The 25,017-nt window shown below is 33.7% G+C and overlaps 1 protein-coding gene across 5 annotated transcripts in view; it reads left to right on the top strand.

Moving 5' to 3' along the window:
• TBCK (TBC1 domain containing kinase) overlaps nucleotides 1-25,017 on the top strand; it is a 243,705-nt gene that overhangs the window by 115,364 nt on the left and 103,324 nt on the right. For 4 of the 5 annotated variants that reach the window (XM_073017536.1, XM_073017534.1, XM_073017533.1 and 1 more), the window contains 3 exons: nucleotides 1,591-1,627; nucleotides 2,598-2,759; nucleotides 14,173-14,348. The exons of the other annotated variant lie outside the window; for it this stretch is intronic. In XM_073017536.1, coding sequence (XP_072873637.1) covers nucleotides 1,591-1,627; nucleotides 2,598-2,759; nucleotides 14,173-14,348 — 375 coding nt within the window. The remainder of the gene's footprint in view (nucleotides 1-1,590; nucleotides 1,628-2,597; nucleotides 2,760-14,172; nucleotides 14,349-25,017) is intronic. 5 annotated transcript variants of the gene reach the window in all.

The raw sequence follows: 25,017 nt of genomic DNA, 5'->3' as shown, positions 1-25,017 counted from the left end.
AGTGCTTTTTCAGGTTTTTTTTTGTAAATTATTGTTGATTTTTGATACTTGCTATTGACAAAGGAGATTTTTACTCTACTTTTATAAATTAAGGAAGATTTGTCACTTCCAAAACCTTCTAAAATTTGAAAATGTATATGTCTATATATATTTATATAGAACCATTTATACTATATATATAGCTATATTGTGTGTGTATGTATATATTTCTAGGTAGTAAACTTAGGAAAATAAATTCATCAAATTATTATTAATAATGGTAATATTAGCTCTTAGTACTTTTAGTCTGTTATGAAGCATCCTGTTAATTGAGAAAGTGGTAACAAAAAGCACATGCTTCTTAACACCTTTTATTGAGACATTGTGAACATTAAAAAAAAAATACAGTTAAGAGTACCTCAATACTTATGAGGACTGTATTAGGGTTCTCTAGAGAAACAGAACCAATAGAAGATATATAAGTATAGATAAAGGAGATTTATTATGAGTAATTGGCTCACACATTCATGGAGGCTGAGATATCCCACAATATGCTGTTTGCAAGCTGGACACCCAGGAATGCCAGTGGTATAATTCAAAGTCCAGAGGCCTTTGTAATTCTGATTCCAAAGGCCTGAGAACCAGGAGGCTGGTGATACAAATCCCAGTCTAAAGGCAAGAGAAGATTAGATGAAATGTTCCGGTTCAAGCAGTGAGGCAGAAAAGAAGAGGCACAGTCCTCCTTCCTCTACCTTTGTTTTGTTCAGTCTCTCAGTTGATTAGATGATACCTACCCACACTGGGGAGGACAGTTTACTGAGTCCACTGATTCAAATGCTGATCTCATCTGGAAACACCATCTCTCACACACACACACAAATAACATTTAACCAGATACCTAGGTATCCCCTGATCCAGTCAATTAACTAACACAAGGATCTTTAAAATCTCAGAAATATTCTGTACAAACCTGAAAAGTAAAATATAGCTTTGAAATTAGTATCCCAGTATTGCGTTTGGATTAGCCACAGTCTTGAGTCTATCCTTTGGTGAAATGAAGACATTCTGTGAATAATCTTTGGCAAAAGAGTCATCTACATTTGTAATGTGGATAGTATCATTATATAATAGAGTATTTGTAATAACTGTAATTACCTATGTTAAAAGAAAAACCTTTGACAAATTAAATTTAACAGAGTTTGAGGAAAGACCAGTTCATAAATTGGCAGCCCCCAAGCCAGAAGAGGTTCAGACACTCCAGCATAGCCACATGGTGGAAGATTTATGGACAGAAAAAGAAAAGTGACCTACAGAAACAAAAGTGAGGTACAGAAACAGCTAGATTGGTTACAGCTCAGCATTTGCTACAGTGTTGTTTACACATCCAGGTAGATTACCTTTCACTTTGTATGGAAAAACCTTTAGGCCAAACTTAAAACATTTAAGGAGGCAGCTTTAGGATAAACTTAACACTACATTCTCTTTTATTTTAACCAATAAAGTAGACCAAAACATAGAACTTACATTACCATTTAGTTTATTGGTAATCATTCTAATTACCTCTTTTATTTCCTCTTTATCCATTCCCTGTACCCCTTTCTCCACTCATAGCTCTATGCCATTCCTTGGTTTCTCACCATGTTTACTCGTAAGTATCACTTCCCCTGGTTTTTTTGATATTGTATTAGCACAAGGACAAGCCAGTGCCTCCCCATATTTTATATTTGCAATAACATTGAGCAGATGTAGTAAGTCTTTTTATGTATTTCTAACATAATAGAGTTGGGTAGAAAAGAATTTCAATCGTTCTGATCCCTGAATATCAAAGTGAGAATTCTATAAAATAAAAACCTATTGTACATTTCATGATATTTGTACAAACTCTGTCCCCTTTGAAAAAAAAATTATCAACTGTAGTATTTACATAAAGCTTATAAGGGCAACTATTACAACCAAATCAGGCTTAATTTTCAGAGATTCTTTAATAACTTTTATTTTTTAAACTAGGATTCCTCTAGAAATTAAGCAGATTATGTGAATGTGTAATATTTTAATTTGCTATTAAATATTAATATAAATATTAATAAAGTGGACATCCTTACAAATAAAATATGGTTTACATGGTAACTGTAATAATATTTGAAGTAGATCTTTATGCACTGGCCTGGAAGATATACGTAGTATTGTTAATAAGAAAAAGGCAGTTACAAAAAATAGAAAGCTGCTCATAGGATTTTTGGTGGGAATTTATTAAAACAGTTGTTTAGATAATATAATAGATACGTCATTTTACTGTACCTAAAACAACAGTAAAGTTCATCTAGATAAATAAATCTGTGAGAATAATATAACTGGAAAGTTCTGGGAAGACATATTATGAATGGTTAATAGAGTTAAAAATATTTTCTGTTTGGCCAGTCTGATTATCAATTTTTTAAGATGCCTTAAGAGGCTATAAATTTTCAAAGCCAAATAAACATTTCGTTAAAAGAATTTGATAGTATTAGCTCTTCAATAATAGTTTTCACCATAAGGTAATAATTATAGAACTAGTAAAGTAGGTTGTTATTGTTATTATTTTGGTTTTTTAATTTATTTATATTTTTATCATTTTACAGATGTATTTCCACTACACAAAATTTTCCACCTCTGGGATACCTTACTACTTGGGAATTCCTCTTTTCCATTCTGTATTGGAGTAGCAATTCTTCAGCAGTTGCGGGACCGGCTTTTGGCTAATGGCTTTAATGAGTGCATTCTTCTCTTCTCCGATTTACCAGGTATAGATCTAAATAAATGAAACCATTAAATGAAATTTGACTATGAAATAATGACACATTCTTAAGCCATTCGCAAAAATAACCATCCAGGCCTTCAGCACCTCTTCTGTTTGGGCCTCATCATCCTCTCTGGATTCTCTCATATACTGTCTCTTCTGCTGACCCAGCATTGTAAATACAAATCTGGGTCATACCAGCTCACTGTGATTTACATCCATCTTGGTAATGCTACTAAATGGGTAAAAGGCCAGGAAGTGGGGGCAATATCATATTTGCTCTTTTGCTTAGGACAGGGACTGTTTATCTTCAGTGATGGAGAGTATAGAAAGGCCACTTGGGAAGGTGTTTAAGAATCTATGTTTATACAAAGATACAATTCACATGAAACTTTGTTCCCTCCTAGTGCTGCTTGCTAACAATTTGACAGTGTGACAACAGGAAATACCACCCTCTTAGGAGGACAAATCAAACTCCAGGGAAATTCTATGCCATGCAATGCAGGAGAGTATGTTAAGCTATATAGAGTATTCACAAATAAGGAACTTGTAAACCTAGGAGTTGAATGTTTAAATGTAGAAATAATGGATAACTATAAGCTTTGATGCTATGATTAAAAAGTTGAAATTAATGTCGTCACCTAGGATGTAACTAAATCTATATTTTTGCGGAAACTTCAATTTTTTAGGTGAAAAAATTCACATACTTTATTGACTGCATCTCTTCTGCTGTTCTCCGTATTTTCAGGCAGGCCCAAGTTACTGCTGGTAACAAACTCACTTAAAATTATCCCAGAATCAGATTTACCTGAAAACTAAGTAAAAAACAAACGGAGGGTCCCTTAAGATTATATCTTTGGTAATTACTCTGAAGAAAAATAAGAAACCTACTGCCGAACCTCATTTTTATGTTTAATGGTTGATCTGTACTTGGTACTTTACTTTAAAAAAGAAAATTTTTTTTTTGAAATTTTTTATCATTTGTGGGAAAATAATAAGAAAAATGCCTTGGATTTATTTAAAACTTTTTCTTCCCCCTTCCCTCAAAATTGAAGCTATTATCATCAGCTTTCTGACTTATCAAATTTTAATTAAAGTGAGTTATTTCTTATATGAATAAATAGTTTAGGTCATATTTTTTGTGGTAGATTCTTTATGAAAATCAAGTTATCCATTTTTTTTGTTTTGTTTTGAACAGTAATAAATAAGCTAGTTTCACAAACTAGGAATACTGTTTATTTTTTGCGGATGATTTATCGTCATTTCCAGCTTGCCAAAGTAAACATAGGATGATTGATTATGATTAAAGTACATTTTCTGGCCAGTTCTAAATATATATATATTAGGAATGCTGATTGTACATTTTCAAATTAAGCAAATTTATTGCCTTTCTAATTTGATGCATAAATGCTCCTGTTAAACATTGGTGAAGCATCTGTTTTTATACTTTATAGGGAGATTAGTGGCAACTCTGCTTGTCTATTAAAAAAACACATGCAACTGTGTATTTTACGGTCAATTGACATATTTCTATCTTAATTCCATAGGAAAAATTATGGCTATATGTCTTTAAAATTGCCTGCTTTGGGTTTACTTTACAGATGGTACAAGGTTAGAATAAAGTTTCTCGATTAATTGAAAACTGAAAGGATTTACACAATATTCTTACTAATGATCATTCAAGAGATGTTACCTTGCTTGTTTTAGGCCTTAGAAAATGAAATTCTGGTAATTTTATCCCTTCTATTCACTGTATCATAACATCTGTCAAACCTTATTAAGCACTCATTTTGTTCAGAGCATGCTATTCAAATAGGAATAAAATCTATTTAGTTGATGTAGTGTCAGCTGGTACAATTGGGTTTCTTTGCTTAATTTCTCTTACTGAAAATTCATCTTTCCATGAAATAATTAATTTGTTTTGTTTATAAATAGGTTATCCTACATGCAAAGACCCAAGATATTTCATCTTCTATTATTAAGTCTTCAATTCAGTCCCAGCATCCCTGCTCCTAGTATCTCAATGCATTAATGATAGGTCCTATTAAAGCACTTAACTGGATGAACAGGAATGACATTTTCCACATATTTTCAAAGCTGCCTAGCTTATCTATGTCTTCTTCCTTCCCATTTACATTGCCACCTAATTCCTGAACAAAATATTATTTATTAGTAATAGTATAAACTTCAAATAAATAAGTTCAAATGTTCACAGTAGGCACAAATTTGATATTTTTAACTGATGAGCATTCTATCTGTTAAAAGTATATATGAATAATTCTATTTTCATTTTATAGCAAGATACATAGTGAAATACAAGTTCAGTCATCCCCCAGTATCGATGGGGGATTGGTTTCAGGACCCCTCACAGATACTGTAATCCACAAATGCTGTGGTCCCTTTGCATGTAACCTGTGCACATCTACATTTATACTTCAGATCATCTCACAATAACTTTTAATGCCTAATACAATAGAAATGCTATGTAAATAGTTGTTATACTATATTGTTTAGGGAATATGACAAGAAAAAAAGTCATGCTCAGTACAGACACAGACATTCATTTTTATTCCCCAAATATATTCAATGTGCAATTGGTTAAATCCATGGATGCAGAACCCACAGATATAGAGAGCTGGCTATATAAGAAAATTTTTTATGTACTTAAAAGTTCTTCATCTGTTTAGATTGAATGTGTTCTGAGTGTATTTGGGGAAGTAGGACAAGAATCTGGTGACCTCTGAATTTATTTTCACACTTATATTTTATGTAGCATAGAATTTGAGAGGATTTATTTGGTCTCTTAAAACAATAAGGCTTTGAGTTCACTTGAAGTAAAACTTATTTTAGTCAGAGGTATAGTATAATTGTGAAGTTTTAGCTAAAACAAATGTTCATATTCATCTAAGCAGCAGATATATTTTCATGAAATGCTTAACCAAAGCAAAGAAAGCAGATATTAGTGTTGTGATTCGATACCACCATCAGATGAGTGGACAGTTGACTGCTATAACTTTTCCATTATTCAGTACTTAATAAAGCAAAAGTGTTGCCAAGTAAATTTAGTTACACTACATTTATATCCAAAGTTTTTAAAGTATTTTAGAGATTTTTAAGTATATAAACGAGAAGCAATCTGGGTTTTCAGTCAATATTTTTTTACTCTCATCTAGGGATAAATATAAATTAAATAGGGTTACTGTAATATTTATGTGTAATCTTTCCATTATAAACAGTGGCTTAGATTTTTGAAACTATAAGACTTAATCAAATATAAGCTAATTGTAGCCAGTAGGCTGCTAATTTGCGACTCCTTTTTTAAATAGTTATCATGGTGATGAACACTGCAGAAAACAATAGGAGTTTAAAACAGGGAGTTAGGGAGTTTTTCTTAAGTAAATGATACTTAAGATAATATCTGAAATTATTTAAGTGATATTGAGGAGTGGGGAGTGGAAAGAGGAAAATCTTGTAGACAGAGGGAATAAAATGCTCAAAGGTCTCAAACAACTGAAGGACATTAGAGCAAACAGGAAAGTGGAGGGGAGTGGCTAGAAAAGTGAATGGAGAGGTAGACAAAGAAGGATCATGCAAGATCTTGTAGGCCACATTAAAGATTTTTTAAAATAATATTTGTTGAGATATTTTTTCAATATTTTTGAAGTAATGAAAAAAGTACTTAAAATAACATCAGCTACCAAAATATGAACACTATAATTGATACTAATATTTGCAGAGCTTTCTGATCTCTCTACATTTTTTTTCAGGGTGATCTATCATGAGTGAAGCAAAGGATTCTTAACATACGTGCTCCTAATAGTTATCCATCATTTTTCCCCCTGTCTTATAGCCAGATATGGGATGGAGAAATGATTTGTGAAACAGTAGAGCAACTGTAGTACACAGTTGTTCAGTGAAAGTTTTGTACTGTCAAGCCTGTAATATTGATGTCACTTTACCTGAAACTGAGAATCAATTATTCCCATCTTCTGCTTGTAGCTACATGATCTTCATGCATGTCTTTTTTTTTTTTTTTTTTTTTTTGAGATGGAGTCTCACTCTGTTGCCCAGGCATGATTTCGGCTCACTGCGTGTCTATTTCTAAGTATACCTTGGAATTGCAAAAGGACAATCAAAATGAAAATTAAATTTGGAGATTTTAGCAGTGGTCCTTCTCTCCCCCATCTATTCATAAAAATTACATATAAACATTAAAATCTAGATGGCATATTAAAGTCTTGTGAGTTTAAAATTAGTTAAAGATAAGTAAGAAAGTGTTAATTTGTTTATATTGGTATGGTGTATAGTTACTGAAATAAAGCTTTATGAAAAATTATTTTTAAAACCTCCAGTTATGTCAGTCTTGTTTCTGGTGGAAATACTGCATTATTTTATGGAAAAGAGGAAAATTTAAAAACAGATATTACAGTTTATCACCTCCAAGCTAATAAATGGTCATGAAAACAGCAGCCAGTAGCATGACTGATGAAGACTCTGAAATTACAACGTGATTCTAGGAAGCTAGAATAATTCATATAACACTGACCTAATTGTTGCTCTTGAAGCATACAACTAATTTTGCAACATGTAAATACTTTATAAAGTTTAAAAGAAATGTTTCATACATATTGAGAACTGTAATGAAAAATAATGTCAGAGGTGATCAGAATTTCTACTTATCTTGAAAATTTAGAGTAGATCTGAGTACTTATACATCTTAAACCTGGTCCCAAATTGTCAAGAATCTGATAGGAAGGCCTTTATAGCAGAGCTTCTTGTTTTATGGTTGATAAGGGTTTCTGTTTTGTGAAAGGGTTCTCGCTTTCTGAATTTTTGAGCAGTCCAAAAGTTATCTTATAGTTTAGATCAGTGTTATTAAGAGTATTTTGTTTCAGGATACCAATGATGGCATTAGGTTTGTATTTGTTTTACCATTGAATGTTTATATATGCCTTAGGTTTGCAAAACAAAATATATAGAGCATTTTTCACTTTTGAAGTAGATTAAAAGTAATTAACCACAAAAACCTTTAAAAGTCAGAAACTGTTTAAAATATCCCTACATATACTACTGATAGATATTGCAATAAGAATGTAAGTACCAAAATGTATTAAATTTAAGAAAGATATTTAAAGCATCAAAAGAATATATCTTGAAATAGTAAGAGCCATCTGTGAGAAACCAACAGCCAGAATGAGGCTGAATGGGCAATAACTGAATGCATATTCCCCTTGAGAATTGAAACAAGACAAGTATGCCCACTCTCACCACTCCTATTCCACATAGTACTGGAAGTCCTAGCTACAACAATCAGGCAAGATAAAGAAATTAAAGGGATCTGAATAGGAAGAAGAGGAATCAAACTGTCTCTTTTCACAAATGATATAGTTTTGTGCCTGGAAATCCCCATAGCCTCTGCTCAAGAGCTCCTAGATTTGATGAAAACTTTAGCCAAGTTTTAGGTTTAAAAAATCAATATATAAAAATCAGTAGCACTTCTGTACACTGTGTCCAAGGTGAGAACCCAATCAAGAACGCAATCTCACTTACAATAGCCAATAAAAAAAGTACATTACCTAAGAGTACATCTGCCCAAAGGAGGTGAAAGATCTCTACAATGACAACTACAAAACACTGCTTAAAGAAATCATAGATGGCCAGGCACAGTGGCTCATGCCTGTAATCCCAGCACTTTGGGAGGCTGAGGTGGGCAGATCACAAGGTCAGGAGTTCGAGACCAGCATGATCAACATGGTGAAACCCCATCTCTACTAAAAATACAAAATTAGCTGGGCGTGGTGGTGTGCGCCTGTAATCCCAGCTACTCAGGAGGCTGAGGCAAGAGAATAGCTTGAACCTGGGAGGCGGAGGTTTCAGTGAGCCAAGATCACGCCACTGCACTCCAGCCTGGGCGACAGAGTGAGACTCCATCTCAGAAAAGAAAAAAAAAAAAGAAATCGTAGATGATGCAAACAAATGGAAAAACATTCCATGCTCATGGATCAGAAGAATCAATGTTGTTAAAATGGCCATATTGCCCAAAGCAATTTATAGATTCAGTGCTATTCCTATCAAACTACCAACAACATTTATCACAGAATTAGAAAAAAATATTCTAAAATGTATATGGTACCAAAAAAGACCCCGAATCACTAAAGCAATCCTGAGCAAAAAGAACAAAGCTAGAGACATCACACTACCTAATTTCAAACTCTACTACAAGGATACAGTAAAGAAAACAGCATGATACTGGTACAAAAACAGACACATAGATCAATGGAATGGGCTAGAGAGTCCAGAATTAAGGCCACACATCTACAGCTATCTAATCTTCAACAAAGTTGACAAAAATAAGCAATGAGGAGGGGATTCCCTATTCAGTAAATGGCACTGGGATAGCTAGCAAGCCGTATGCGGAAGATTGAAACTGAAGCCCTTCCTTTCGTCGTATATGAAGATTAACTCGAGAGGGCATAAACATTTAAATATAAGACCATAATAAGAATCCTAGAAGAAAACTGAGGAAACACCATTCTGGACCTGGGCCTTGGGAAAGTATTTATGACTAAGTCCTCAGGAGCAATTGCAACAAAAACAAAAATTGACAAATGGGACCTAATTAAGTTCTTTAAGCTTCTGCACAGCAAAAGAAACTGTCAACAGAGTAAACAGACAACCTACAGAATGGGAGAAAATATTTGCAAACTATTTATTTGACAAAGGTCTACTATCTAGAGTCTAAAAACAACTTAAACCAACAAGGAAAAAACAAATGACCCCTTTAAAAATGTAAATAATACATGAACAGACACTTCTCAAAAGAAGACATCTGTGTGGCCAACAAGCATATGAAAAAATTGTTCAACATCACTAATCATTAGAGAAATGCAAATCGAAACCACAGTGAGATACTATCTCATACCAGTCAGAATGGCTGTGATTGAAAAACCAACAAATAGCAGATGCTGGTGATGTTGCAAAGAAAAGGGAACCCTTATACGCTGCCTGCAGGAATGTAAACTAGTTCAGCCACTGTCAAAAGCAGTCTGAAGATTTCTCAAAGAACTTAAAACAGAACTTCTGTTCAACCCAGCAATCCCATTACTAGGCATATACCCAAAGGATTATAAATCATTCTGCCATAAGGCATATGCATGTGTATGTTCATCACAACACTGTTCAAAAATAGCAAAGACACAGAATCAACCTAAATGCCCATCAATGGTGGACTGCATAAAGAAAATGTGATACATATACACCATGGAATACTACACAGTCATAGTTAATCCACCAGTCACCAAGCCCTGCCCACATAAAAAAAAAAAAAAAAAAAAAAAAAAAAAAAAAAAAACTTCCAATCTGATTTTTGGTGCTGTTTTTGTAAATATGTAGAATCAAAGATCACAAAATCTCTGAGGAAAGCTTCCAATTAAGATTCAAAACAGTACAAACTGAAAAAATAATATATTCAGAAAGATAACTATGAGAAAATTACTATGAAAAAGCAGAACTTTTAAACATAACAATGAAAAATATTTTGCATTGAATATCTGGAAATTGATTTTTTTTTTTTTGAGAGAGAGAGAGTCTTGCTCTGTAGCCAGGCTGGAGTACAGTGGCGTGATCACAGTTTACTGCAGTCTTCGCCTCTCAGGTTCAAGCAATTCTCGTGCCTCAGCCTCCTGAGTAGCTGGGATTACAGGTGAACTCCACAACATTTGGCTAATTTTTGTATTTTTGTTTAGTAGAGACAGGGTTTCACCATGTTGGCCAGACTGCTGTCAAACTGCTGGCCTCAAGTGATCCTCCTGCCTTGGCCTCCCAAAGTGCTAAGATTACAGGCGTGAGCCACTGTGCCTGGCCTGGAAATTGAAATTGATATAGAAATGCAATGACGTTTGTGATGAAAATGTGAAATGATAAAATTTAGGAAATCTCACAGAGTATGGAACAAAAATACACATGGAAAGTAAGAATAAAAACACAAAATTATTAGAAATTAAATTCAGGAAGTTCAAGATTCTTCATTATAGAATAGAAGATTTAAAAAGAAACAAATTATCACAAACATCAAAAGCATACTTTTTCTGTATCTCAGGGATCCACCAAATGCCCAGCACAATGAAGTATATGCTTAAGTATATCACCATGAAATTTCGTAATACAGGGATCCTGAAAGTTAACAGAGAAACAGAAAATCATGTACAAATAATCTTAAATCAGAATTTTATCACACTTCTCAGCAGAAGACATTGGAGCTCTACCTTTAATAACCCTGAAGGAAAAAATTCAACCCTAGAATGCTATACTTGGTCAAACTATCAGTCAAGGGCAGATTAATTATATTCTTTGAGTACTCTTTCTTTGTAACTGCTGAATAATGTGTTTCATCAAAATGAGAAGTAAATATGAAAGAGTGATAAATAATGTCTTACCCAAAAAGTTAGGAATCAAATATAGGGGAAAGCCTAAGAGAATTGGATAATGATAAAGAGAAGTTCCAGGACAATAGCTATTCAGTAAATTTCAGAAGCAATTCATAGCCATTAAAGTGAGAGAAGAATAGGCTCAGGAAAGCTGTCTTTTCCATCTATCCTTGCCCAAATGGTTGTGTTTTATCATATTGAAAATAGTTCAGTATTTCTGAAAGATCTAATACTAATGGGTGCCAATGAAGCAATTAATAGATTTAGAGAAGTTATTTTACCCAGAATTGCAAAATACCTCATGGAACTGTAATTCAAACCTGGGAAACCATAATCCATGTTTTATTCACAGTGCACTGTCTCAATAATTATAATGCAAGATTAAAAAACAGTAGTGCCATGTAATGAGAGATTACTTTGTAGGAGTAATTGTGCATTTTAATGTACAGTTCACAAAGTACTTTTGCATTATATTTTGATTATGATAATGTGCTTTGGAAGGATTTTAAGATGAGAGGTGACATGAGTCAAGTGAATGGAAAATGAGATACCTGTCAGAACTAACAATCAGGGTAGAATCAGGATGGATGCCAGTACATCATCAAGATTCATTGTAAACCTTTTATGGTGTTGATGGGATGTCTTGGAAGCAGATACAAATGACTTTTCCAATGCCAGTGATTTAAGGACTGCACTACCACCTTTGCTCTAGATCACTGACTCAACTTCAAACTTTTACTGGTGACAGATGTGTCAAATTGATTTTAGCCCTGCAAATACAAAATCTATGAACTGAAACCCTTTCCTTTGGAAATTAACCTGTGTTAAGTAGACAGACTTTAGATGGTTGAGTGTTTTCTCTCATTGACTGCCAAATTTTTATCTTAACTACTTGAATGGAAAGTTTTCTAAAATAAATTGCTCAATCTCTTTCTTCTTAAGCAGGCTAGAGGAACCTGTCTTAAACTGATTTTTTCTTCTAGTTTGTGTTTGTATTTTCTTTTTGAAATAACAAGTTGCTATTGTTATAGAGCTTCACTATATTATCCATTGCCCAAATAAACAGGCCCATGTCTCAAAGCTTGTTTCACTCTGTTTTATAGTTTTTATATTAGGAATAGCATGTGAGGTGATGAAATCTGACCTCTTTTTGTAGCCATGGAAGTAATGAGCTGTGAAGTTGGCAAACATCACTAAGGAATGCCTAATTGAGTAACTGGTCTTATCAGACTTTCTGATCATATTCCAAATCTAAGTTAGTTAGGAAGTAACAAAAGATGCCTTATAACCTTATAGTAACTTCAGACTTCTACCCTTAGTAACATGCTTAACAAATCACTTAACTTCCTTTTGTCTTAGTTTCTTTATCTTTAGCAGAAATAGAGGATGGGAAGAATAATTACAATACCTGTCTTTAATAATCATTGTAAGAATTAAATGGATTAAGTGAAAGTGTACAATACCTGTCACATAATAGATAGTCAGTGTTATCTTCTTTTCCCCTCTTCCAGATTTCTCCACTTTACCACAGCAGATAACTCTAAATGATTACTCATGCACTATCCACAGAATTTAGTTAATGCCTATTTCCTTTTCCCCTTGTAAGCCCTTCATTTCAAAAAGAGGGGGAGAAAAAAAGAACTTACCACTTTGTGACATGTGATATATTTTTCTCCATGCCTGCCTGAGCTGACACTTGGACTTTTACAGAGGAAATGATGATATATGCCATTTGCTACTTTTAGAAATATGGAAAGATAAAACCTTGTCAATGCTAAATTCCTTTATCACAGTCAACTTCTTGAATTTCTCCTGCCTTTCTGTGATCTCTCCACTTTCACCATAGAGGACTGGCTAACTTCTCATCAGGACTGTTGGCCTCCTAAGGAGATACAGTCTCATCAAAAACCAAATAGTACAGAGTTGTAGTAACCTTTCTATGTATATTACCTCTGCATTAAAGATGGTTAAATTTCAAACATGAGAAACAAAAGGAAATCTAATATGAAAGTGTTTCTATTTTATCTTTTAATCAAGTGCATTTAAACCTTACTTGATGAAACTTTAAAACCTTTCTTCATTTAACTCAAGAAATTATTAAAGAATGGAGAAATGCTGGTTGGGCACAGTGGATGATGCCTGTAATCCTAGAACTTTGGGAGGCAAAGGCAGGTGAATTGCCTGAGGTCAGGAATTCAAGAACAGCCTGGGCAACATGGCGAAACCCCATGTCTACTAAAAATACAAAAAATTAGCCAGGCGTTGTGGCACAGGCCTGTAATTCCAGCTCTTAGGGAGGCCGAGGCACGAGAATTGCTTGAACCTGGGAGGCCAAGGTTGCAGTGAGCCATGATTGTGCCACTGCACTCCAGCCTGGGAGACAGAACAAGACTATCTCAAAAACAGGAAAAAAAAAAAAAAAGAGAAATGCTGAATTGAGATTCTGAAAATTTTTTTCTAATTATTTTATATCGTATTTAATGGCAGTAAAACTGTCAGTTCACTTTACTAGATTTCATTCTGAATCACTAATCAACATCTTCTGTACAAATTGTACTCTTCCCCCCACAACTTTCATTTTACATTGGAAAAGTGGAAACATTAATTCAAAATAAATTTGGCAGATTTTTAAATCAGGAGATATGTTATATTCTGTGGCATTTAAATAATGATACTCTGAAATATACAAGCATATATATGTATGTATATGTAGATAATTCCAAGTAAAAGACGCACATGAAAACATAAGTAGATACATTTACAAATATATGTAAGCAAATTATACCATCATTTCCATCAATCCAGTGTTTCCATCAATCCAGTCATAAATATGCTGATTAATATCTACATTGTTTCTTTACTGATATTTTTTCTAATAACTTATCATCTTAGCCATATTTAGATATATTCACTTAGGAGAGATGCTGTTTGTTACTTTAAAAGAGCAATCTAAATTCTATACATTTGCTTTTTTAAAACATTTCTATCTAGAAATTGACATTGAACGCTGTGTGAGAGAATCTATCAACCTGTTTTGTTGGACTCCTAAAAGTGCTACTTACAGACAGCATGCTCAACCTCCAAAGCCAACTTCTGACAGCAGTGGAGTCAGAAGTTCGGCACCTTATTTCTCTGCTGAGTGTCCAGATCCTCCAAAGACAGATCTGGTATGTATTTGCGGATTTAGTTTGCAAAGTCTAAAAGGAGATGGATGTTAAAATTAATATACCCTAGTATCATTATTGCTCTTAATGGTGTCCTTTATGTCCTTTTAATGTAGCTATTTTCTAACATGTGATTAGATTCATAGAAATATTCCAGAAAACCATTATATCTATTTGGTTATAGAGTTAGGAAGATTGTTTTGATGTATTCCTCCAGGTAGCAAGTTTTGCTTTTTTTGTATGCATTTGTTGTATCTGTTTATATATCAGTTGGTTATATAGTGAGAGATTACAGAAGCAAAGAAAGAATTAAAAAAATAGAAAAAGAGTTGTTAATAGAGCAGGAACTTATTGTCGGTTGACAGAAGAAACAGCATTTTTAAAACTATGCCCATGTAGGTGTTTCAACATTATTATTAAACACAGTTTATAAATATGGTCAACAAAGCTTTCAGTTATAATAATTCATACATTTCAAATATTCTAATATTATCATAGTATCATAATTATTTCCATGAAATTGAATTTCAGTCAGTATGTATGTATTACTTTTCAGATATGGCACTTTCTATGATTTTATTTATGTCCCCAAATATATGAGTGCATTCATTTGCACATATTTCCATCACAATCAAATTATATTAAGGTCACTTATAAACATGACCCTGCTTATGATTCAGTACAGAGCAATTTCAATAATTATAATCTCTGCCTCTAGATATATAGATGATAGAGAGGGAAACAGCTAAATGATTATACATATGAAAGATTATAAGACATTTCTAAAATATCCTGAGAGAGAAAAGAATAAGAACCCACACTTATGAATAAATATTTGCATTATAGTTTTCCAAAAGTAGTAGTTTTCTTCTGCCTGCCCGGAAGAAAGTTAAGTTCTCAAATACTAGAAATATTCAGCTGAAGGTATTACCGTGTAATGAATTTTGGTGGGAGAACTCATTTGTCAGTAAATGAAAAATGTTGTTCTAGATCAGGGATCCCCAACCCCCAGGCCACAGACTGGTACCGGTCACAGGAACCAGGCCACACATCAGGAGATGAGTGGCAGGCAAGCCAGCAAAGGTTTATCTGTATTTACAGCTACTCTCCATTACTCACATTACCTCCTGAGTGCCGCTTCCTGTCAGATTAGCAGCAGCATTACAGTCTCATAGGAGCAGAAATCCTCTTGTGAACTGCACGTGTGAGGGATCTAGGTTGCACGTTCCTTATGAGAATATAATGCCTGATGATCTGTCACTATCTCCCATCACCCCCAGATGCGACCATCAAGTAGCAGAGAAACAAGCTCAGGGCTCCCACTGATTCTATATTATGAAGAGTCATGTAATTAGTTCAGTATATATTACAATGTAATAATAATAGAAATAAGGTGCACAATAAATGTAATATGCCTGAATCATCCCAAAACCGTGTGCCACACCCTGGGTCCATGGAAAAATTGTCTTCCATGAAAACAGTCCCTGGTGCCAAAACAGTTGGGGACCACTGTTCTAGATGACCTGTAAGATAGCTTGAAACTCTGATATTGAGCAATTCTGAATACAAACTTATTTAATAGTTTCTTTGTTTCAAATTTTGAATTGTATCCTCTTTGTAACAGAAAAACATTTGTTAAGAAGACTGACTTCTCCATTTTATTGCCTTTGTTCCTTTCACATATGAGTTGCTTTTATTTATGTGGGTTGATTTCTGAGCTCTGTATTCTTTTTCATTGATCTATTTGTCTGTTCTTTTGCCAGTACTACGCTGTTTTGATTTATAATTTGTCTTGAAGCTCAGAAGTGTCAGTCCTCCAACTCTGTTCCTTTTTAATACTGTGTTGGTTATTCTGAGTCTTTGTTTCCAAATAAACTTTAAAATTAGTTTGTTGATACCTACAAAATAACTTGCTGCTATTTTGATTGGGATTACATTGAATCTATGTATCAGTTTGGGAAGAACTCTTGACAATACAGGTTGATTATCCCTTTTCAAAGATGCTTGGGACCAAAAGTGCTTTTGGTCCCATTTTATTTGTTTTGATTTTGGAATATTTGCATTATACTTACTGACTGAGCATTCCTAATCCAAAAATACAAAATCCATAATGTTCCAATGAGCATTTCCTTTGACTGTCATCTTGGTATTCAGAATGTTTCTGATTTTGGAACATTTTGGATTATGGATTTTGGGACTAGAGATATTCAACGTTTATTGAGTCTTCCTATCCAGGAAATGGAATATTTTTTCATTTATCTAGTTGTTGGATTTCTTTCATCAGATTTTTATAGTTTTTCTCATTTAGATTATATATATATTTTGTTAGACTTATATCTGAGTATTTGATTTTGAGGAATGCTGTTGTAAATGGTATTTTTTATTTCAAATTCCATTTATACATTGCAGGTATACAGGAAAGCGTTTGACCTTTTTGTATTAACTTCGCATCCTGCTACCTTGCTGTAGTTACTTATATTAGCTCCAGTTTTTTGCTCAGTTCCTTCAGATTTTCTACATATATGATCACATTATTTGAAAAATGGACAGTTTTATTTCTTCCTTGCCAATTAGTACACCTCTTATTTTCTTTGCTTGTGTTATTGCGTTAGATACGACATCTAATATAATGTTAAAAAGAAATGGTGAGAGGACATCCTTGCCTTGTACCTGGTCTTAGCAGGAAAGCTTCTAGGGTCTCACCTGAAATTATTGTGTGAGCTGTAGGTTTTTGTAGATGTTTTTTACAAGTTGAGTAAGTTCTCTTTTATTCCCAATTTGCTGAGAGATTTTTATCATGAATGCATGTTGGATTTTGTAGAATGCGTTTCCTGTATCTATTTATATGATCATGTGAATTTTCTTCTTCAGCTTGTTGGTGCAATGAATTACATTAATTAATTTTCATATGTTAAAGCAGCCTTGCCTGCCTGGGATAAATTCCACTTGTTCATGGTATATAATTTATTTTATATATCGTTGGATTTGACTTTGCTAATATTTTGTTGAGGATTTTGGTATCTATGTTCATGAGAGATACTGTTTTCTTGTCATGTCTTTGTCTAGTTTTAGTATTTAGGGTAATACTGGCCTCATAGAATGAGTTAGGACATACTCATTTTGCTTCTGTCTTCTCAAAGAAATTGTAGATAGTTGGCATAGTTTCTTCCTTCAGTCTTTAGTAGAATTCACCAGTGAATCCATCTGGATCTGATACTTTCTGTTTGGAAATGTTCTTAATTATTGATTGAATTTCTTTAATAGATGCAGGCCTATTCAGATTATCTAATTCTTCTCATGTAAATTTTGTCATATCGTGTCTTTCAAGCCATTTTATCAAGGCTATCAAATTTATGGGCATAGAGTGGTTCATAGTATTCCTTTGTTATTTTATTGTCTATGGAATCTGTACTGAGATCTCCTCTTTCATTTCTGCTATTTGTAATTTGAATAATCTCTCTTTTTTTTCTTAGCTAGTTAAAGGCTTATTGATTTTATTCATTTTTGCAAGGAGCCAGCTTTTGGTGTCATTGATCTCTTTGATTTACTGTTTTCAATTTCATTGATTTCTGCTCTGATTTTTATTTTTCTTCTCACTTTGAATTTAATTTGCTATTCTTTTTCTAGTTTCCTAAGGTGGAAGCTTAGATGATTTTAGAACTTCCCTTATTTCTAATATATACATTCAAAGCTGTACATTTTCCTCTGAGCATTGTTTTTGCTGCATTCCAAAAATTTTGATGTTGTGTTTTCATTTCCATTTAGTTAATATTTTGACCTATTTATTAATTAAAGGTGTTTTGTTTAGTATCTAAGTATATTGGTATTTATTCTCTAAGTCTAATAGTTTGTAACTAATTCAATCAACTGTATATATATACACATACACATATATATGCAGTTCTATATATATAGTTATATATATATATACACACAATGTGTATATAATATATACACACATACACCCTATATATATGAATAAGTTTATCTCTTTCTTTCCAGTTATTATGTTTCCAATTGTTTATTGTCTATTGCTTTGGACAGAACTTCTAGTTTAAGAGTAGGTAGACTTACTTGTTCCTGAATTTAATGAAAATGCTTCTAATTTAATCATTAAGTTTGATGTTTTTTATACTCTTTATTGAGACAATTATTGTCCCATCTTTTTTGTATTTCTGAGTGTTTATCATGAATGTTAAATTTTATCAAATACTTATTTTGTATTAATTTGGGATTATTTCATCTTTTATTGTGATAATGTCTTACATTATTGCAATTTCTTATATTTAATGGTCATTACATTTCTGATATAAAGTCTACTTGGTCACTACCAAAAAGACATACTGGCTATATTTGATTTGCTAGTTTTTTAAAAAAATTTATGCGCCTATGTTTATAGATTAGAAAGGTCTATAATTTTCTTTTCCTTTTTGTCCTTGTCAGGCTTTGGTCTTAAGATTATATTACCTATTGGGTACTGTGCTCACTACCTGGCTGACAGGAGTCACTCTAAACCTCAGCATCACACAATATACCCTTGTGACAAACCTGCACATGTACTCCTAAATCTAAAATAAAAGTTGAAATTATTTTTAAAATTTTATTTATTTCTCCTTTTGTCTGCTATTTAATCATTTTCTATAAAAGGAATTATCTCTTTTATATAAATTGAGGAAACTTGTCTGAAAAAGCACTTCTATAAGTTCATGTTGTTTGAAAAGTATTTCTATTTAGTTAACATGTTTATTTTCTCAAAATTTTTTCTAAAAATACCTATTTTAATTTTTTATGTTTGTAGAATTCTGTACATAAAATATTTTTAATTTGTGTTCTCTTTTATCTGAAATGTTGTCTACATTTTCCATCCTAGTATTGTTTACTTGAAAGTTAAAATGTGTTAGTATAATAGAAAACAGGTACAAAAATAATGTATGCATGCTGTAAAAAGAACATTTATTAAAATTAGGATCATCAGAATTCAGGTTCATATTATATATTCTTATGTCTAAAGTCAAAAACATTTTAAAAGCGGCTTTTATAAATTGAAATAAATTGTACTCTGTTACTAGTAGAATGGAAGTTTAAAAGTGGATATCAGAAGAAAAATCTATTATACTTTTATTTCTGCATGCATCTATTGTATTTATTCCCTGAATCAGAGTTTTATAATAGAGAAAGCATGAGCTTTGCTGTTAGATGGACTTGGTTTCTAATTTCAACCCTGTTCCTTTTTCATTGTATAATCTTGAATAATTCACATAATCTCTCTACTTCCCTATTTGTAATTGTGAACATACTTAAAATAATACCACCCTGGCAGGGTTACTTTAAGAATGATATACATAAAGCTCCTAATTCAGTGTCTAGTGCATAATAAGCACTCCAAAAGAGTAAAAAAACATTATTACATGTTTAGTAATTAACAGTTAATTTTTTTTTACTTTGCAGTCTGCCCAAGAACTTTATAACAGTCTTCTACATTTAAATGATTTGTACAAAGGACATGATGTTCTAGTATTCTGTTTTTCCTCAGCTATGTTACCTCATTACTATCACTTTACATTTAGAAACCACTATAAAAACAGTGCGGAGAGTAAGGATTAGGGAGGCTGGGTTTTCAAAGAAGGAATCTTTCTGGCAGTTTTACCTCAGTAAATTCAGTTTAAAATTTCACTTTGACCTTTACTTCTTAGTCTTAATACTATTTTCATCCCTAAACTAAAGAATTGCCAAAAGAATTATTTCATCTAATGCCAAAGTCTTTCCCATCAGTTTTCTCTTAAGTAGCTAAAACTGCTTGAGAATTCTGACTGAAGTTTATTAATTGAAGGAAATAATAAGTAAAGATATGTAATATTGGTTAATAGAATGAATGTTTTTGAATGGAGTGTATTTTGGAAAAAACTCTAGTTAATCTTTGATTTTTTTAAATGTATTTCTTTTTTAAATTTTAATTACATATTTACAATTGGTATAACTTACATGCAATATATAAATAAGCAATAATTATTAAGTTCTTTTTAATACCTCATTATGAATACATATACTAACCCAAGATTTTATTAAATAAATTTTTTTTATTCACATGATGCTAACTGTTTGTATACACTATTACCATAAAAATGATAGCATTTATTGTATTACCTTCAGTTTACAAGGTATGCTTTCAGTGTAGATTAAACATGAGTTTACTGTAGATAAAATCTTATTTAAAGCACATTTTTATACTTTTGGTTCAAATAGTTTCCAAAATTCAAATATAAATGTCAGTCTACAAAGTTTAATCTCAATAATAACAACACTACTTTTTAGATTTTGAACAGTTTAAAAATAACACCACAGTGCTTTATGATTTTCAGGTACCCAGGTACGTTATTTTATCTGCCCCTAAACAAACCTCTGAGATATTTTATCCCTATTTTAGATGTAAAGAGATTCAGAAACCTTACTTAATACTACTTAACTTATAAATTGCCATTATATCAGTACTGTAAATATGTTTTTCACTCTTATTTATTGAAATGTATATATTAATATATATCATATCCTACTGTACACTTGGCTTTTCAAGCATATTTAAATTTTTCTCTATTTCTCTAGAAAATACATTAACATATACTCATGCAATCATCTACATACCTACTCTTAAATAAGAAGAAATCTTTTTACAGTAAGGATAAGGAAGAGTACAATTATGTCCTTTTTTTGCTAACATATTGAGAGTAAAATGTTAACCTAAAGGAGAACTAAACACTGCTGAAATTATTTAGAGCAATAGATGCATTGAAAACAAAAAGGTTAGCTTTGCATCCATTCTTTTTACTGGTTCCATTCTTCTGCCATTATCTAATGTTCTGTAAGCAATTTTGGAGCCATTATGATAGGCACAATTTCAGTGAAAGATTAAAACTACAAACCCTGGCAACTACATATAAGGGTAAAGTGTATCAGTCCTCTGGAAGTTAAGTAGAAGACATTTTATAGAAAATAATATATTTTGAAATTTGTTTTTCCATAGTAGTGTATAATCTTATTCTACCATTGGCCCAAAAAATAAGCAAATAATAATAATAATAATCCAACATAAGAAAATAAGGGATAGTTAGATTTGGGGATAGGATATTGAAAGACCTTGATTTACTGGATTAAAATATGATTTTTTTCTTTCTATATTCCAAGTGTAAAGAAGGAGAAAGCAAACAAATTCCTAGACAGAAATTGATATGGTTTGACTGTGTTCCCATCCAAAGTCTGATTTTGAATTATAGTAATTCCCATGTGTCAAGGGCAGGACCAGGTAGAGTAATTGAATAATAGGGGCAGTTTCCCCCATACTGTTTTCGTAATAGTGAATGAGTTCTCATAAGAGCTGATGGTTTTCTGATGGACTTCCCCCTTTGCTTGGCTCTCATTCTCTTTCTTGCCACCATGTAAAGAAGGACATGTTTGCTTCCCATTCTACCATGATTGTAAGTTTCCTGAAACCTGCCAAGCCATGCTGAACTGTGAAACGTCTTTCCTTTATAAATTACCCAGTTTGGGGTATGTCTTTATTACAGTATGAGAACAAACTAATATATTAAATTGGTACTGGTAGAGTTGGGTGCTGCTGTAAGGATACCGAAAATGTGGAAGTGATTTTGGAACTGGGTAACAGGCAGAGGTTGGAACAGTTTCGAGGGCTCAGAATAAACATGAAAATGTGGGAAAATGTGGAGCTTCCTAGAGACTTGGAATCCTCAGAAGAGAGGCAGATATGGGAAAGCTTGGAACTCCCTAGAGACTTGTTGAATGGCTTTGACCAAAATGCTGATAGTGATATGGACAATGAAGTCCAGGCTGAGATGGTCTCAGATGGAGATGAGAAACTTTTTGGGAACTGGAGTAAAGGTCACGCTTGCTATGCTTTAGCAAAGAGACTGGCAGCATTTTGCCCCTGCCCTAGAAATATGTGAAACTTTGAACTTGAGAGAGATGATTTAGGGTATCTGGCAGAACAAATTTCCAAGTGGCAAAGTGTCCAAGAGGAAGCAGACCATAAAAGTTTGGAAAATTTGCAACCTGATGATGTGAAGAAAAGAAAAACCCATTTCCTGAGAAGAAATTCAAGCCAACTGCAGACATTTGCATAAGTAATGAGGAGCCAAATGGTAATCACCAAAACAATGGGGAAAATGTTTCCAGGGCATGTCAGAGACCTTCACAGCAGCCTCTCCCATCATAGGCCTGGAGACGTAGGACAGAAAAAATGGTTTCCTAGGCTGCTGCTACTCTGTGCAGTGTCAGAACATGGTCCCCTGTATCCCAGTGACTTCAGCTTTGGCTGTGGCTAAAAGAGGCCAAGGCACAGCTCAGACCCTTGCTTCAAAGGGTGCAAACCCTAACTCTTACAGTTTCCCATATGGTGTTTGGCCTGTTGGTGCATAGAAGTCAAGAATTGAGGTTTGAGAACCTCCACCTACATTTCAGAGGATGTATGGAAATGCCTGGATATCCAGGCAGAAGTTTGCTGGAGGGGTAGAGCCCTAATGGAGAACCTCTGATAGGGCAATGCAGAAGGGAAATGTTGGGTCAGAACTCCCACACAGAGTCCCTGGTGCACTGCCTAGTGGAGCAGTGAGAAGAGGGCCACTGTCCTCCAGACCTCACAATGGTAGATCCACCAACAGCTTGCACTATGCATCTGGAAAAGCTGCAGACAGTCAACACCATCCTATGAAAGCAATGGAAAGTGGGGCTGTATCTTGCAAAACCACAGGGTTAGAGCTGCCCAAGGCTGTGGGTGCCCAACTCTTGCATCATCATGACCTGGATGTGTGACATGAAGTCAAGAGAGATCACTTTGGAGCTTTAAGATTTGGCTACCCCACTGAATTTCAGACTTGTATGAGGCCTGTAGCCTGTTTGTTTTGGCCAATTTCTCCCATTTGAAATGGGTATATTTTTCTATTGCTTATACCCCCATTGTGTCTAGGAGGTAACTAACTTGCTTTTGACTTTACGGTCTCATAGGTAGAAGGGACTTGCCTTGTCTCGGATGAGACTTTGGACTGTGGACTTTTGAGTTAATCCTGAAATAAGGCTTTGGGGGACTGTAGAAAAGTGTGACTGTGGTTTGAAATGTGAGGACATGAGATTTGGGAGTGGCTGGGATGGAAACATGGAATCTAACTTTTAAATAAATAGAATCATAGCATTTGTATTGTTTCATGCTTCATATTTGCATCTTACAGTTACCATTTCTTACAGTTTTTAGCTCCAGCCCAAACTTCTCTTCTCTTCTCTCTTTTTTTGCTTAGCAATGTCTTAAAAGTCTTATGCACACACACACAGACACATACACACACACACACACACACACACACACACACACACACACACACAAACACCTAATTCTGATTAACAAGCTGCAAACCATTCCTTGGTACAGAAATGTTATTGTGGTACTAATACTATTATTTGTATACCTCAAATGCAAATAGCTAAGTTAATAATGTCTTCTCAGTTTACAACACATTACAATTATTGGACTGGGTCAGACACTTTCTCCTATTTCCTTTTACTTCTTTCTTTCAGCCCTGACCCTCACTCCTTGGTCTGTCCGCAAAATCATTTATAAAACAGTGGTTTGCGAATGTTGATGTATATTAGCCTCTCCAGGAAAGCTAAGAAAAAATGAGGCCACTCTTTGTTTAAAGGATAGACCCTGAGCCTTTGTGTTTTTAGCCTGTTCTCCATGAATTCTAATACTGATTGCTCTAGTATAGTTTATATAGGTTTCTGAATATGTGCAAACCCTTTTAAGTTGAATATATATGCATTTATGTGTGTTTGTAGGAATCTTGCCTAATTTTTTATTGTGATAAAAATGCACATAACATAAAATTTACCACCTTAACCATTTTAAGTGTACAGTTCAGTGATATTAAATACATTCGTAATGTGCAACCATCACCACCATCTATCTGCATAACTCTTTTCATCTTGTAAAACTGCACCTCTCAACCCATCCCATAGTAATTTCTTATTCTCCCCTCCTCTCCACAACCACAATTCTACGTCTATCTCTATGGTTTTGACTACTCTAAGTACCTCACAGAGTTGGAATCATATAGTTTTGGTCAGAATTTTTTTTTCTTCTTAAGGCTAAGTAATATCCATTGTGTATGTATACCATATTTTGTTTATCCATTCATTCATCAGTGGACACTTGAGTTGCTCCCACATTTTAGCAATTGTAAACAATGCTGCTATGAACATGGGTGTATAAATATCTCTTCAAGATTCTGGTTTCAGTTTTTTTGGCATATATCCAAAAGTGGAATTTCGGGATCATGTGTTATCTATCTTTAGTGTTTTGAGGAACTTCCATACTGTTTTCTTTTTTTTTTTTTTTTTTTTTTTTTTGAGACGGAGTCTTGCTCTGTCGCCCAGGCTGGAGTGCAGTGGCCGGATCTCAGCTCACTGCAAGCTCCGCCTCCCGGGTTTACGCCATTCTCCTGCCTCAGCCTCCCGAGTAGCTGGGACTACAGGCGCCCGCCATCTCACCCGGCTAGTTTTTTTGTATTTTTTAGTAGAGACGGGGTTTCACCGTGTTAGCCAGGATGGTCTCGATCTCCTGACCTCGTGATCCGCCCGTCTCGGCCTCCCAAAGTGCTACAGCAGCTATATC

The sequence above is a fragment of the Chlorocebus sabaeus genome, chromosome 7, assembly GCF_047675955.1.
Source record: "Chlorocebus sabaeus isolate Y175 chromosome 7, mChlSab1.0.hap1, whole genome shotgun sequence".
Taxonomy (NCBI): domain Eukaryota; kingdom Metazoa; phylum Chordata; class Mammalia; order Primates; family Cercopithecidae; genus Chlorocebus; species Chlorocebus sabaeus.
Note: the sequence above shows the minus strand (reverse complement) of the source record. Positions and strands in the feature narration are given on the sequence as shown.